The sequence below is a fragment of the Eubalaena glacialis genome, chromosome 14 (genome assembly GCF_028564815.1).
Source record: "Eubalaena glacialis isolate mEubGla1 chromosome 14, mEubGla1.1.hap2.+ XY, whole genome shotgun sequence".
Lineage (NCBI taxonomy): Eukaryota > Metazoa > Chordata > Mammalia > Artiodactyla > Balaenidae > Eubalaena > Eubalaena glacialis.
In genome coordinates this window covers 85694347-85709685 of record NC_083729.1, presented here as the reverse complement: position 1 = coordinate 85709685, position 15339 = coordinate 85694347, and the positions used below count along the sequence as shown (strand labels likewise).

Below are 15339 nucleotides of genomic sequence, written 5' to 3'. Positions count from 1 at the left end.
ATAAAGCCAAATGCTGCTTTACTATTCTACCCAGACAGATGTGGCTGCACACAGAACACAGGAGTAAAAGTCAATTACAATTCTCAGTGAAGTGGGTTAAGATTCATGTTTCCTTTTCAGCTCCATTCTACTTTTGTCTACTTTTTCAAAAAACTGTTAGGTCCAAATCTCAAAAAGCTATATATCTCACTCAGTGGGATTGTATTTTTCGATCATTGTTTTCCCATTCTTTCCATCAGAGAAAATATTAAATAAAAGATGTAAGTGTGCTTTAAGGGTGAAATTGGAATTTATTGCAGTATATTTCCTTCAGCATCATGATTCTTGCTCTTATGAGCAATAATGGTGGGGGGAGAGCATGTCGTGTGCTACGTACCCACAGGCTTGTGATGAGAATTTATAAAGCCACAGAAGGCACGAGCACAGGTGCCCATGGTGGAATGCATGTGAAAAAATATACATCCTCTTCCCTTGGCTTTGCTTTCTGGGGTCAGAAGACAGGTTCTCCAAAAAAACAGGACCCTCACTACTCTTCCATTTTTTCCTTCTTGGAAGTCACTCAACATTTTTCTCTCTCTCAGCCCCATGTGGTTTAGTCCTGTCGACTTAACTTTATATAGAGCCTTGGGTCCATCCTCAGGGTTGTCACCTGGGTCACAGCCACCTAGGCCCTGCCTCCTGACTGCCCCCCATCGTCCCAGCCTTGAACCTCTACAACCCTTTTCCACATAGTAGCCAAAGACCAAACCTGATCTTCTCTGTCATCTGCTAAAAACCCTTTGGTTTCCCTCAGGATGACCTTCAAAAAATCCTTAACTCGACCTTCACCAGCCTTCACACCTTCCTCCAGTTGCACTAAACTTTCTTTGGAATGACAAACTTCCTCTGACCCTTAGACTTCCCCCTAGGTCACTCCTCACTCCCCTCCACTTCATCACCCTCATAACTCCTCCTCCCCTAGGTCCAAACCTGGATTGACCAGATCCCCCAGGTCTGAACTTCCCAGGCCAGGTCCAAAGCCCTCTCTGCCAACTCAAGGTGGTAACGGGCCTCTCTGGCATCTTCACTCTGCTCTGCCCACTCATCACATTTAACTAGAACTTCTTATTTTAATTGCTAGTTCCTCCATGAGATTGTAAGTTGTGATTGGGCAGGCTGTAGTCTAGCCCAGCTCAGAGCCTGCATACAGTAGGCAATGTAATATTTATTGAATATTTTTATAATAAAAGCCAACGTTTATTCAGTGCTTGCAGCCCATTATATGCGTTACTTCTTTTTATACTATATATATATACCTATACTATATATATTCACTATATTATACATAGTATAACAGTCTCAGAGTAGGTATATTATTATCCCCAGAGTCCAGATACATTGCATACAGCCTGGAGAGCAAATTTCAAAGTGCTGCAGTGAGTTACTATGTTTATTTCTTCTAAATATGAGGAGAGGACAAGTTGAATAAGATATCAGGTCTGCACACTATTTTTAGGGTTTTCAAAGTATCTCTATACTTGTAGAACTAATGCTTATCAACAAGTATGATATACAGTTCCTCTTAGGAAAATGGCTGTCTTTCTGAATATAAACTAGTGGAAATATAGAATCTATTTGGAGGGTGATTTGGTTTAATCTGTCAAATATTTAAATGTACACATCCTTTGGGTCCAGCAATCCATCTATCACAAAGATAGACTTATAGAGGTGCCCAGAAGTCTCTGTGCAAGGAGATCCATTACAGGATTGTTTGTAATAGGGGGAGAAAGGACACAATGTAAATGTCCATGAACAATGGGGAAGAAATTTGCAACTAACAAAAATGAGATAGACCCATATCTACACACATAGAAAAGTCTCTAAGATATATTTTTTTAAAAGATAAAATAGCAAATCCATATGGTATTACCTTATTAAAATTGTTTTGTATATTAAAATTGTTATGTGTATGTGTAAAAATATATATAATGTATTCATATATATGTGTGTGTGTGTGTCTTGAAAAAGATCAGCAGGATATTCACCAAATTATTCAGTGTTTCCTTCATAAATGAGGTTGGTGGAGAGAGAAGCTTTGACATTTTCCTCTGAAGACTTCTAAATGGTCATTCTATACAAGAATGTACTCATATATTACTCATCAAATAAAAATAAACCAATAAATTAATTAAAAATCAAGTGTCCTTTGCATTTAAACTATTTTATCTCTTGTTTTAGGTCTGTTTTTCTTAACTTTTTTTTTCTCAGCATATCATTAATGTATGTTCAGAGTTGAAAGAACTACAACAAAAACTAAAAATTATATAAACAAACCCCCAAATCTCCAATAATCTCATCCCTCAGATAAACACTAGTAACATTTTGGTAAAAGAGAAAAGGGAGAGAGAAAGAGTGCTATGTCTACATCATACACATATGTAACCAAATTAATGTACTATCTATGCGGTTTTGTACCCTGATTTTTTCATTTAGCATTGTATTGAGAGCTTTTCCCCATGTCATTACTTATTCTTCAGAAACATGATATTTAATGAATGTATTACATTCAATCATATGGGTGTACTTATTGGATATTTAGGTCGTTTTCAGTTTTCTCATTGTTAGACACAAGACAGCAATAATTATTCTCTGAATATATTCTTCAGTATTTCTGATTATTTCCTTCTGTAGATTATGGAATATCTACATATGGATTTGCTGGAGGAAAAGTTGTAAGCCCTTAACACCTCTGAACATACTGCCAAGGTTATACCAACTTATACTCCCCCCAGCAGGATGTAAAAGTTCCAATTTCATCCTATTTTCACCATCACTGTTTATTAGTATTTTTTAACCTTACAAATTTGATGATGGGGGGGAGTTGTCTAATTTTTTTTTTAATTTGCATGTTTTCAAAAATGCATATATTTGGTTACCAGTAAGAAATATTTTTGTATGTGGTTTTTGACTTTTTATTTTACTTTTAAACTTTTTCCCCTAGATTTTCCACTGGGATATTTATCATTTTCTTATTCCTTTATGGTATGGTGCATATGCATGTTTGTGTGTATACTGAACCCTAATTTATACACACACACACCCCACATGCACGTGCTAACTTACATGGATACACACAAGCAAACACATATTTAAGATATTACTCCTGTAACTCTTTGTTGTATATGTTAAAAATATTTTTCTGAGATTTGCCTTCAATTTATTTATATGTTTTTAATGCAAAATAACATTTTTATGTATTCAATCTATAAATCTTTCCTTTGATTTTATGTGCTTGTTTTCCTACCTTCTCATATTTGTTCTTTGAGAATTTACTTTTCAATGTATCTCAGGTTGTTGGGAGGCTTAGAAGGAGACATGATAAGTACCAGAAAATTCTATTTCCAGGGATAGTTCACCAAATATATTTTCTTTCAAATAAAACTCAAGAATATTAATAAAATAAGTGCACAGAATATGAGAAGCTGTCACCAAACTTCCTAGAAGGAATAAATCAGCATTCAGTTTCTCTCTCTTGCTTTTGGAAGAAGTCAAATTCAAAAGATAAGTCGGTATCTGACTAATCAGGTTAGAGTTCACTGAAGGTAGAAATAGAATCTTCCAGTCACAAGGTCACAGCCAGGGATAGGACCGCTCACCTTGAGGCAAAGTCATCAGGAACCCAGCCTAAGAGGTATTATACCCAACCCCCAGAGCAAGAACTGCTGGTCATGTCAAACCAGGATGCATATCAAACTCCATGGGTATAATCGCTTAAATGTGACTAACAGAAAAAGTCCACCAATTCATCTGCTTCTTCCAAATACATCAAATTTCAGCTATTGCAAGACCAGTTAGATAAAGCCTTTTTTTAAAAAAAATTTCCTGCCTTTGCTTTTTCTCAACTTTTTACTATGGAAACTTCCAAATACGTAAAAAAGCAGAGAGAATAGTAGAATGACCCTCTCCCCACTCAATATTCTTATTATCCAAATTTAACAATTATCAGCTCATGGCCAATCTTGCTTTATCTACTCCTCCCTTCCCCCAACTACTCCTACCATCCAGATTATTTGGAAGCAAACCCCAAATTTCCTACATACCCTCTGTAAAATTTCAGCATGAGATAAGGTCTTTTAAGGATATTATTTCAATTTAGTGACTGTAAAGCTTGATACATTCCTATTTAAATCACTAGTTGCTGCTATATTTGCCGGGAAGCACCAGGGTTCAATCTTCCTATTCTTGTTTCTCTTGTGTTCCTCATCTCTGTGCAATCTGGCTGCTCCACTGGATCCGTTCTAGCGTAGGGCAAGGACTTTCCAGTTGCCCAATTCAAGGCAAACTTTACAGTGCTTGGCTTTCCTCCACAGTTAACCCCAACTTGCGCCCTCCTACTGGAAGCTCTTTTTCTCCTTCCAGGACATGACTCTCACTTTCTCATGGCTCTTGTGCTCTGGCTCACTCCCGATCCTCTCTCTCAATATCTCTCTTTTTCTGCATCTCTGTCTCTGTGTCTCTCTCCCTCCCTCTTTCTGACTTTTTCCTTTGGAGACTTTTATGATGGAAAAGATGCCACTGTATTTAGGAAGAGAAGGTAAGCAAAGGATGGACATAATCTCTCACAAGCTCTCCCTGTCCTTTGATACAGACTGATATTCACTCGTGACTCATGACTCTGACCTAGAGGCTTTTCAGACATTTCTGCAGCTCCACAATGCCACCCATCAGCAACGAGCCATGAACTGCCAACCCAACAAAGAAGAAATTGTTCTTCTCAGCTTAGAAGCAAAAATGCTTAAGAGCTTCTCTCTCTCCTTTTTACTGACTTTGCAAATAATTTTTTCCCAATGGCTGAAATACATTTCTGTTACAACTGTACAAGACATCAAGTGGACTACTCTTTATTTAGGCAGGAAATGAAAACTACATCAAGCAGGGACATATAGAAAATCAGTTTTACCTCATCAAAGACCTTGGAAACGACATGCTTGTCCAGAATGGGGACATAGGTGGGGCTGTGAGGGACGGCGGCCATGGACAAAGCATCCATGATGGTGAGCTTCTTGGCCGCCAAGCCATGGATCTTGAGCCAGTTTGCTGAAGACATTCCTGCAGAACTAAGAACACGAGACTGTGACGTTTTAAAACTTATATCAAACAAAAACACAACAAAACTGTCCCAGTAAAATTACTCACTCTTGGTCATAAACTTGGTTTCCTTCTCGAGTCAATCTTTCTAATGACTTGTCATCTGGAAACTCATTTGTCAGCAGTATGCCCATTTCTGTGGAAAGGGAAATGGCAGCTGTATAATTTCCTCATATATGGGGTTTATATCAAAATGCAAAAGGATCACACTTATCTCTGAGTTCAGTTGTGACTGAGGGCTAATTAATGGACTGTATTTCCCAGAACTGATCTGTCAGAGGGGGTTCTAGGCAAGATTCATTTGCAATGGACACTAAAGACCAATGCAAGAGTGAATAGGGTACTCTCACTGCTTTGCTAATCTATCTCATCCCATAGCCATTGAGATCTCTCTCCATAAAAGGATGAGACAAACTCATTCTCCAGAAAACATGTTTTTAAAATGTCAAGTAAGAATACCATGAACCAATAATTGTTCAATGTGGCCCTCATTAGACTCCCCCCAAATTACACAGCAGAGCCTTGTTCAACATTTAAGGTTTCGAGAGTTTATTCTGTAATTCCTCAGCTCTGTGCAGTAAACCAACATCCCTACTAGGTCCTGTTTAGTTATAAGTTCACATTTTCAAATTATTGAAAATGTTGTTTGGAGTTTTTAATGTATATCCTTATAGAAGCCTGGATTCATAAATGAAAAGGGATATGAGCTAGTTGAATCAGCAGCATGTAGAAGGAAGGGGTGTTTGGGAGTGAGCTAGTTAAATGCCTAAGAAATCATATCCCAATCATCGTGGGATAAGCCCCTTAAAGGACTGTGCACGTAGCAGATTTAGGAAACAGGGCAGGTTAACTGAAACAGAGGAAAAGGCATCACACGGATCAGCACTGAAGAACACAGGGTTTGATTAAGCTATGGCTCAGTAACAACAGGTGTAAATTTGTCCCTCAGGTGCTTCCTACTACTTAGGGGCTTGTGTGGATGTGTGTGTTTAGCTGGGGGTTTATTATTTATCACCTCTTTGAAAGATAGGGAAAAGTGCTACAGGAATTAAACTTTTAGGAAATGTACTCTTAAAATTTACTATTTTAAGAATAATGATATTATCAATAGTCATAACAATTGAGTGGAAAAGTCTCGTTTTCCTCACATTTAGCCCCCAAAAGGCTGACAATATGGATCAGAGAGGGGCTTGTCGGATGGCACCACCTGTGAATGAGGGGAAGAAAATAAACCAACTATGAAGTATTAGGTTTTCAAATTCAAACCACGGAGTGACAGCAAGCATCACCACTAGTGCCGCGGTTACACGAGCCACGGGTATATTAAACACCCAGGCACCATATATGCAAGTCTGACCCTAAGAAAATCCAGTTCACTAAAGCAAGCCGACCTGATTTACAAGGGAGTCCTTTGAAGAGGAAGCTATCTGGACTCACTGAAAAATGAGTTGTTTCCCCCCAAAGTACCTCTACCCAGATCTTTCAGGAGCAGACACAATGGGGAGAGGAGACCACCCTGCGCTTCCTGACATAGAGACCCTTGCTGGCTTGCCTCTGTCGCTTGGAGTGTTCCAGCTGCTGGAATTGGAAAGGCCGTCCTTCCTCTCACTGCAAGCTGAGCTCCTGAGGGTGGACAGCTGGCTCCTGAGCAGGCTGGTTTTGGTTGGTTCTGTGGGTACCACAGGGAGAAGGGTTAAAGGAATGTGGGCTGGAAGGAGGTATTTCATGAGATGCAACTACATTCTTGGATCCTTTAAAAAGAAAGAAAGTTCAGTCTCCCAACCCTCAGAGGGACAGTACTGCCACCAAGTAAATGCTGCGGTAATGGCTTGTTCCACTGATCTGAGTTCAAACTCTGCCCCTCTTGGAGAGAAATCTGCTTCCGAGCTCATTCAGGTTGTTGGCAGAATTTATTTCCTTGCAGTCGCAGGACTGAGGTCCCATTTCCTTGCTGGCTGTCAGCTGGGGGCCTGTCTCAGCTCCTTATGCACCCCCATTCCTACTCATGGGCCCCCTCTATCTTTTTTTTTTTTTTTAATTTTATTTATTTATTTATTTATGGCTGTGTTGGGTCTTCGTTTCTGTGCTAAGGCTTTCTCTAGTTGTGGCAAGCGGGGGCCACTCTTCATCGCGGTGCGCGGGCCTCTCACTATTGCGGCCTCTCTTGTTGCGGAGCACAGGCTCCAGACGCGCAGGCTCAGTAATTGTGGCTCACGGGCCTAGTTGCTCCGCAGCATGTGGGATCTTCCCAGACCAGGGCTCGAACCCGTGTCCCCTGCATTGGCAGGCAGATTCTCAACCACTGCGCCACCAGGGAAGCCCCCCCCTCTATCTTCAAGCCAACAATGGCACACCGATGCCCCTCATGCCCCAAATCTCTCTGACTTCCTCTTCTGCCACCAGCTGGTAAAAGACCCTGCTTTCAGGGGCTCACATGAGTACACTGGGCTCTCCTAGAGAACCTGGCCGAGGTCACATAACACTCTTATCACTCCCAGAATCATGGGAGTGATGCCCCATCACATTCACAGCTTGCAGGGTTTAGAGCGGGACATCTCTGTAGTTCATTTTAGAAACTCTGCTAACCACAGTTGCTGTCTAAGCCTTTATTTATATTATTTTCTACCCTCTGTTGGGTCTTTTCAACTAGCAAGTAGACACTTATCAAATTCTGACATTGAATCTGTGTGCTTTAGAGGATAATAAGTTTGTACCAAGACACGTTGATTACTTTTCCCATGTGGTCACAGAAACCACACTAATTGTAAATGTGTTCTGTACTTCACGACCTGGATGCCTTCTGTAGTACCAAGGCTTTATGTAGTATTCATAAATGAAATGCGTCCTATTTTCGACAAGAAGGGACTTACCCTCTCTTACAAGAAATTAGACAATTAGAGTGAAAATTAGCTAATAATCTGCATTGTCTATCTTTTGCACAGAAAGATAACACCAGTGGTCTCCATGCATGGAGTTAGGAGTGTGCTATGTGTTATTTGTTTTTCTAGGCAACAAACAGGGTGATTCCTGTTTTGGTTGCCTCTGTAACAAAGAATTAAGAAGGATAAATTTTCTCAGGAGCTATGTCTGTGAGCAAAAGAGATGAATGATCCACATAGGAGAGTTGAACTCCTGCCCCTGACTACACCAGCAGGCCACCTTGATCAAAATCGCTGGGCAGGACTTCCCTGGTGGCGCAGTGGTTGAGAATCTGCCTGCCAATGCAGGGGACACAGGTTCGAGCCCTGGTCTGGGAAGATCCCACATGCCGCGGAGCAACTAGGCCCGTGAGCCACAACTACTGAGCCTGCGCGTCTGGAGCCTGTGCTCTGCAACAAGAGAGGCCGCGATAGTGAGAGGCCCGCGCACCGCGATGAAGAGTGGCCCCCACTTGCCGCAACTAGAGAAAGCCCTCGCACAGAAACGAAGACCCAACACAGTGGGGAAAAAAAAAAAAAAAAAAAAAAATCGCTGGGCAAAAACAACAGGTGTGTCCAAATGAAAATGAAATTTAGCTCCCAAAGTCCCCAAACATAACAACTCTACTATTCCCAAACTTTGCAAATAATGAGTAAAAGTATATTGATCTGGCAGTGGATTCAAGCATTTAACTACTCCCCCAGCTCTGTACAGTCAGTCATCACATTTCAACACTCTTCTAAATTAAAAATTGAAACAGAATAAAAACTCAGCACAGGGATGCCTACCAATAGCAACAATCCCAAATCTAAGTGAAATGGTACAAATGACAAAAGGCCATTAAAATGTTCAGGATGAGTGGCAAGTAGCATTTCTAGCAAAAGTCACGTTTACTGGAATGGGCAGGCAGGACTGGCAAAAGGGATGCTGCTGCACAAGTGGCCCAGTATGGGAATCCTCTTTGTCCCCATGGGCTTAAGACAGAGACGCCAGGGCAAATGGACAGATCATGCAAGAGGGATCAAGCTTCAGCCAATGCCTCTTGGTCCCTATGGGGTTGAGGCTCTCTTCTCCTGCCCAGAGACATGGGGACATGCAAAAGACAGTGTGTGTGTGGCAGGGGAAGCCACCACAACCTTCCTCCACTGAGAGGCATCTAGCAATCCTGGCCTGGGATACTCCTCTGCTCCCTCAGGCAGCACCAGTAGGACCCCCAGGGACACCAGGAAACCAAGCACCAAGATAACACCACAAAGGCTGTGAAAACGAAATTACCATTGGAACCACAACCCACAAGAGCAGGCCATGACCTATGGGCTAACTTTAAACAGGACAACTGCTTCCTAAAATAAAAGATTTACACAGCATCCAGGGTCCCTAACGTAATAGACAAAACATTCAGGATACTGTAAAAAAATCATCCATCATATCAGGAATCAAGAAAAATCACACCTTGATGGAGAAAAAACAATCAAATGATGCCAATACCATGATCAGTCAGAAGCTGGAATTATCTGACAAGGATCTCAAAGAAGCTGTCAGAAACATGCTTCAGCAATTAATTACAATTTCTCTTGAAACAAATAAACAAATAGAAAATCTCAGCTAAGTAATTGAATTTATAAAAGTTTCCAAGTGGAAATTGTAGAACTGAAAAATAAAATAAGAGAAATAAAAAAAACTTGTTGGATGAGCTCAGTAGTAGAGTGAAAATGGCAGAGGGCAGTATCAGAGAACTCTGGGGACAGAAAAATAGAATTCAGCCAATTTTAACAACAGAGAGAAAATACAATAAGAAAAGATGAACAGAGCCTCAGGGACCTGTAGGATAATAGCAAAATACCCAACATTCATATTATCAGAGTCCCAAGACAGGGAGGAAAAAAGTGGGACTGAGAGACCATTTGAAGAAGTAATAGACGAAAACTTCCCCAGTTTGGTGAAAGATACAACATACAAATCAAGAAGCTGTGCAAACCCCAAACAGAGTAAACCCAAGGAAATCCATGCCAAGATGCGTTATAGTTAAACATTGAAAATTCGAGACAAAGAAAAAAAATTTTTTTTTTTTCTTTTTTTTTTTTAAATTAATTTTATTTATTTTTATTTTTGGCTGCTTTGGGTCTTCGTTGCTGCACGAGAGCTTTCTCTAGTCGTGGCGAGCGGGGGCTACTCTTCGTTGCGGTGCGCGGGCTTCTCATTGCGGTGGCTTCCTTGTTGTGGAGCACAGGCTCTAGGCATGCGGGCTTCAGTAGTTGTGGCATGAGGGCTCAGCAGTTGTGGCTCGCGGGCTCTAGAGTTCAGGCTCAGTAGTTGTGGCGCACGGGCTTAGTTGCTCCGCGGCATGTGGGATCTTCCTGGACCAGGGCTCGAACCCACGTTCCCTGCATTGGCAGGCGGATTCTTAACCACTGTGCCACCAGGGAAGCCCAGAAAAAATTTTTTAAAGCAAGCCAGAGAGAAAGGACCCAGTACCTAGAGGGAAGCACCAGTTTGAACAACAGCAAATTTCACATTTAAAAAGTAGGAGGCCCGAGGAAGAGGCACTATGTTTTTCAACTACAGACAGGAAAGAACAATCAACTGCAAATTCTGAATATGGCAAAAATGTCCTTCAGGAACGAAGAGAAAATAAAAACATTCCTAGACAAAGAAAAAATAAAAAATAATTGTGGCTAGCAGACCTACCTTTAAAGACTGAACACAGGAAGTTCCTCAAACAGACAGGAAATGATAAAAGAAGGAATTTTGGAGAATCAGGAAGGAAGAAAGAACAAAAGAGAGCAAAAATATGGTAAATACAATAGATTATCTTTTCCTCTTGAGATTTATAAATCATACTTGATGATTTAAATAAAAATTGTAGCATCACCTGATACTCAAGACAATGATATTTAAAACTGGGGAAGGCAAAGAAACCTAAACTGAAGTAAGATGTCCACACTCACAAAAAGTGGTAAAATGTTGATACCAGAAGAGTGTTATAAGTCATATTTATATGCTGTTATACCCAGAGAAACCATTACAAAAACCATACAAAGAGTTACACTCAAAAGCACTGCAAATAAACACTAAGGCCAAGTGGAAGATATTCCAGACATACAAGGCTGCTTCAACATTTGAAGCAATCAATGTAATCCACCATCATATCAATAGACTAAAGAAGAAAAACCATATGATATATCATTTGACACAGAAAGAGCATTTGACAAAATCCAGTACCAGTTCATGATAAAAACTCTCAGAAAACTGGGAATGAGGGGAACTTCCTCAACTTGATAAAGAATATCTACAATAAACCTACAGCTAAAATCATATTTACTGGTGAAAGATTGAATATCTTTCCCCCTTAAGACCAGGATAAAGGCAAGGATGCCCACTCTCATCACCCTTATTAAACATAGTGCTGGAAGTTCTAGCTTCTGCCAACAAGGCAAGAAAAAGAGATAAAGCCAGAAAGACTGGAAAAGAAGATAAAACTGTCCAAATTTGCAGATAACATACTGTATATGTGAAAACAGTAAGGAATTCACACACACACCAAAATTTTAAAAAAACCACCCACAAAACCCAAAGAACTCCTAGCACCATTAAGTGAGTTCTGTAAGGTTGTTCATTATGGGATCAACACACAAAATCAATCACATGTTGATACACTAACAATGAACATACGGCAACCTGTATTAAAAAACCAATACCATTTGTAATTGTTCCAAATACTAAAATGAAATAATTAGGTATATACTTAACAAAATATGTACAGGATGTGTAAGCTGAAAATTACAAAATGCTGCTTGTAAGACATCAAAGAAGATTTAAATACATGGTCATGGTCAGGGGTCATGTTCATGGGTCATGCCACATTCAGAGGCTGGATGAATCAACATTGTAGAGATGTCGGTTGTTCCCAAATTGATCTATAGGTTTAATGCAATTCCTATCAAAATCTGAGAGGTTTTTTAGTAAACACAGACAAACATATTCTAAAATTTAAGCAGAAATTTCAGGCCCTAGAATAGCTAAAATAATTTTTCAAAAGAAAAATAAAGTTGGAAGAATCACTGTATCTGATATTAAAGCTTACCATGTAGCTACATTAATGAAGACATTGATCAGTGATCTATGTGGAGAGATACACACATAGATCACTGAAACAGAACATACAATCTAGATTTAACCCACGCAGATATGCCCAGATGATCTTTGGCAAAGGTGCAAAATTAATTCAATGGAGTAAGTATAGCCTTTTCAACAAATGCTGCCGAAGCAACATCTATAGGCCAAACAACAAACAAACAAACATAAAAAACCTTGATCTAAAACTCACACCTTATACAGAAATTAACTCAAGTGAATCATGGACTTAAATGTAAAATATAAACCTACAAAATTTGTAGGAAAAAACATAAAAGCTAATCTTCAGGAATTAGGGTTAGGGAAAGAGTTCTTAGATTTGACACCAAAACCATGATCCATAAAGGAAAGACTGATAAATTGGATCTTATCAAAATTAAAAGCTTTTGCTTGGCAAAAGACCCTAATTAGAGGATGAAAAGACAAGCTACAAACTGGGAGAAAACATTTGCAAACGACATATCTGATAAAGACCTAGTATCTAGAATACATGAAGAACTCCCAAAATTCACCAATAAAAGCCAAACGATCCACGTAGAAAATGGGCAAAGCACATGGGCACAGACATTTCACTGAAAAGGATATATGGAAGAAGATATCTATTTCACTGAAGAGGATATATTGTAAATGAGCACATAAAAGGATGTTCAATATCACTAGTCATTAGGGAAATGCAAGTAAAAGCCACCATGAGACGTTACACACCTATCAGAACAGTTAAAATAGAAAATAGTGACAATCAATACCAAGTTCTGGCGAGAATGTGGAGAAACTGAATCACTCATTCTTTGCTGTGATAATATAAAATGGCACAGCCACTCCAGCAAATAGTCTGGCAGTTTCTTATAAAACTAAACATTCAATACTATATGACTCAGCAATGGCACCCTTGGGCTTTATCTTAAAGAAATGAAAAATTATGTTCACATAAAACCTATACAAAAATGTTTATAACTGCTGTATTCGTGATAGCCCCAAACTGGAAACAACCCAGATGTCCTTCAACAGGTTAATGGTTAAACCAACTCTGGTACATCCTTATCACAGGATACTACTCTGTAATGAAAAGGATTGAACTGTTGATACCTGCCAAAAATCTGGATGAATCCCAAGGAAAATATGTTGAGTGAAAAAAGCCAAAACCCAGAGGTTATGTGCTGTATAATTCCATTTTATATAACATTTTTGAAATGACAACATTTTAGAAATGGAGAACTTAGTGGTTCCCAAGAGTTGGGAAAGGGTGTCAGAGGGAGATGGCTGTGGTTATAAAAGAGCAATGCGAGGGATTCTTGTGGTGATGGAGATGTTCTGTATCTTGACTGTGATGGTGGAAATATGAAACCACATATGATAAAATCATATAGAAGTACACACACACACACATAAATGAACACATGTAAAACTGGGGCAATCTGAGTAAGATTGTGGATTGTATCAATGTCGATCTCCTGGTTGCAAAATTGTACTATTTTTTCAAGATGTTACCATTGGGGGAAGCTGGGTGAAGAGCAGATATACAGGAGCTCTCTGTATTATTTCTCATAACTGCATGTGAATGTATAATCACTTCGATAAAAATTTCAATTTAAAAAACACAGGTTTAGGCTTCTTTTAAAATATTATGGGGCTTTAGCTTTATTCTACCTTCTTGCATTGAAGGAAAACTGGTAATGAGAGTCAAACCATTTTGTTCACTGATACCTGCGTGGAGGACTTTCTTTTTCTGAATCTTTTGACTTGACAGGTCCTCTGGTACTTTCGACATTCGTGTTGATTCGACATCAGCGTGAGATTTTGCACATTTTTCTGGGGTTGAAACAATGGAACAGATTTCTTTTTGATGCCTGTTTTAGATAAAAAGTAGACAAAGAAGATGAAAGAAAAAAAAAGGAGGGGGAAACAAAATTTCCATCAAGAAGGCAGAGTAGGTCAATACAATCGTGTTGAACGCTGCAAGCTTAAGAAGTGAGCCTCTCCCCTTATATTTGGTTAAAATAAGAATAGTCATTTATCTCTGCCCTCACAGAAGAGTGGACAGGAGCCCAGCCCTGGCTCACATCACAGCTCTGTTCCTTCCCAGCTATGTGACTAAGTGCAGTCGCTCAATCCTCTAAATTTCATCACTTCCCTCACCCACAAACTGCAGGAAACATCAGCTGGGCCCTAACAGCATGGAGCTGATGAGAGGATTAACTCGAGAAAGAGTCTGTTGTAAAGCAGAAAGCATTATAGAAACCCTTTTCTCTAACTAAAGGGTTGAACAGCTAGCTCTTATAAAAGCCAGAGAAGGGAAACCCCTGCCTTGAACCCTCTGCCAGCACCAGATCATGGCAAACCATTCTGTTGAAGATCTCGGGCCAGGAGGGATCCCCAAAAATTCCTAAATATTTTCCCAGACACACCTTCTCTGACACTCTGAACACAGCAGCCACAGAAAGGAGTTTCCAGAACAACCTCCTGCTCCAACACTGTAAAGCACGCCCTCCTTCCTTCACCTCCCCCTCCAAGCCCATCTCCACGGAGCACCCGCCCAGTGTCCCATGATGCCCCACCACACTGCATCCTGTGACAAGGGCCCAGGCTTACATTCATCTGTGCACCCCAGTTCGCCTGGCGTATGATTTGTACTCAGTAAATGTTTGAAAACAGAAAGAAGGGAGATGAGATTTGGAGGCTGTAACATTTATTTCACCTGGTAAAAAACTCAATCTGTTTTCGACCACAGCTAGGTAGGCGAATTAACTTTTCCTAATGATATGTTATAAGGAACTACAGAAGCATAATATCTATAGAATGAGGCACTGCATTTTACTCTTTTCTTTATATTAATTCAGAGCTCTTATTATGTGCCACGTAAGCCCTCATTTAATCCACCCAGCAACCCTATGATGACCACTATTCCCCTCTTATAGATGAGGAAATTGAGGCTCAGTGAGGTTAAGCAGCTTGCCCAAAGTTACTAACATGTAATGGTGGGAAGCCTGGATTAAAACACTCCTCTGCATGACTCTAGAACCTGCTCCTTATAGCCCCTAAAATATATATACATATAAAAATTCAAGAATACATCTACTAGTCAATCAGTAGGAGATACAGTCAAGTGACCAAACCAACTTCCAAGCAATAGCTGGTCATGTTGTCCTGAGATTTTTTAGT

At 39.9% G+C, this 15339-nt stretch overlaps 1 protein-coding gene across 1 annotated transcript in view; it reads right to left on the bottom strand.

The window, feature by feature from the left end:
* Positions 1 to 15339, bottom strand: part of VWA3B (von Willebrand factor A domain containing 3B) — a 208738-nt gene that overhangs the window by 63345 nt on the left and 130054 nt on the right. Inside the window, exons 16-19 of the mRNA XM_061211052.1 lie at positions 13885 to 14027; positions 6680 to 6796; positions 5176 to 5263; positions 4940 to 5096 (exon numbers count right to left, since the gene is read on the bottom strand). Of these exons, the coding sequence (XP_061067035.1) occupies positions 4940 to 5096; positions 5176 to 5263; positions 6680 to 6796; positions 13885 to 14027 (505 nt within the window). The remainder of the gene's footprint in view (positions 1 to 4939; positions 5097 to 5175; positions 5264 to 6679; positions 6797 to 13884; positions 14028 to 15339) is intronic.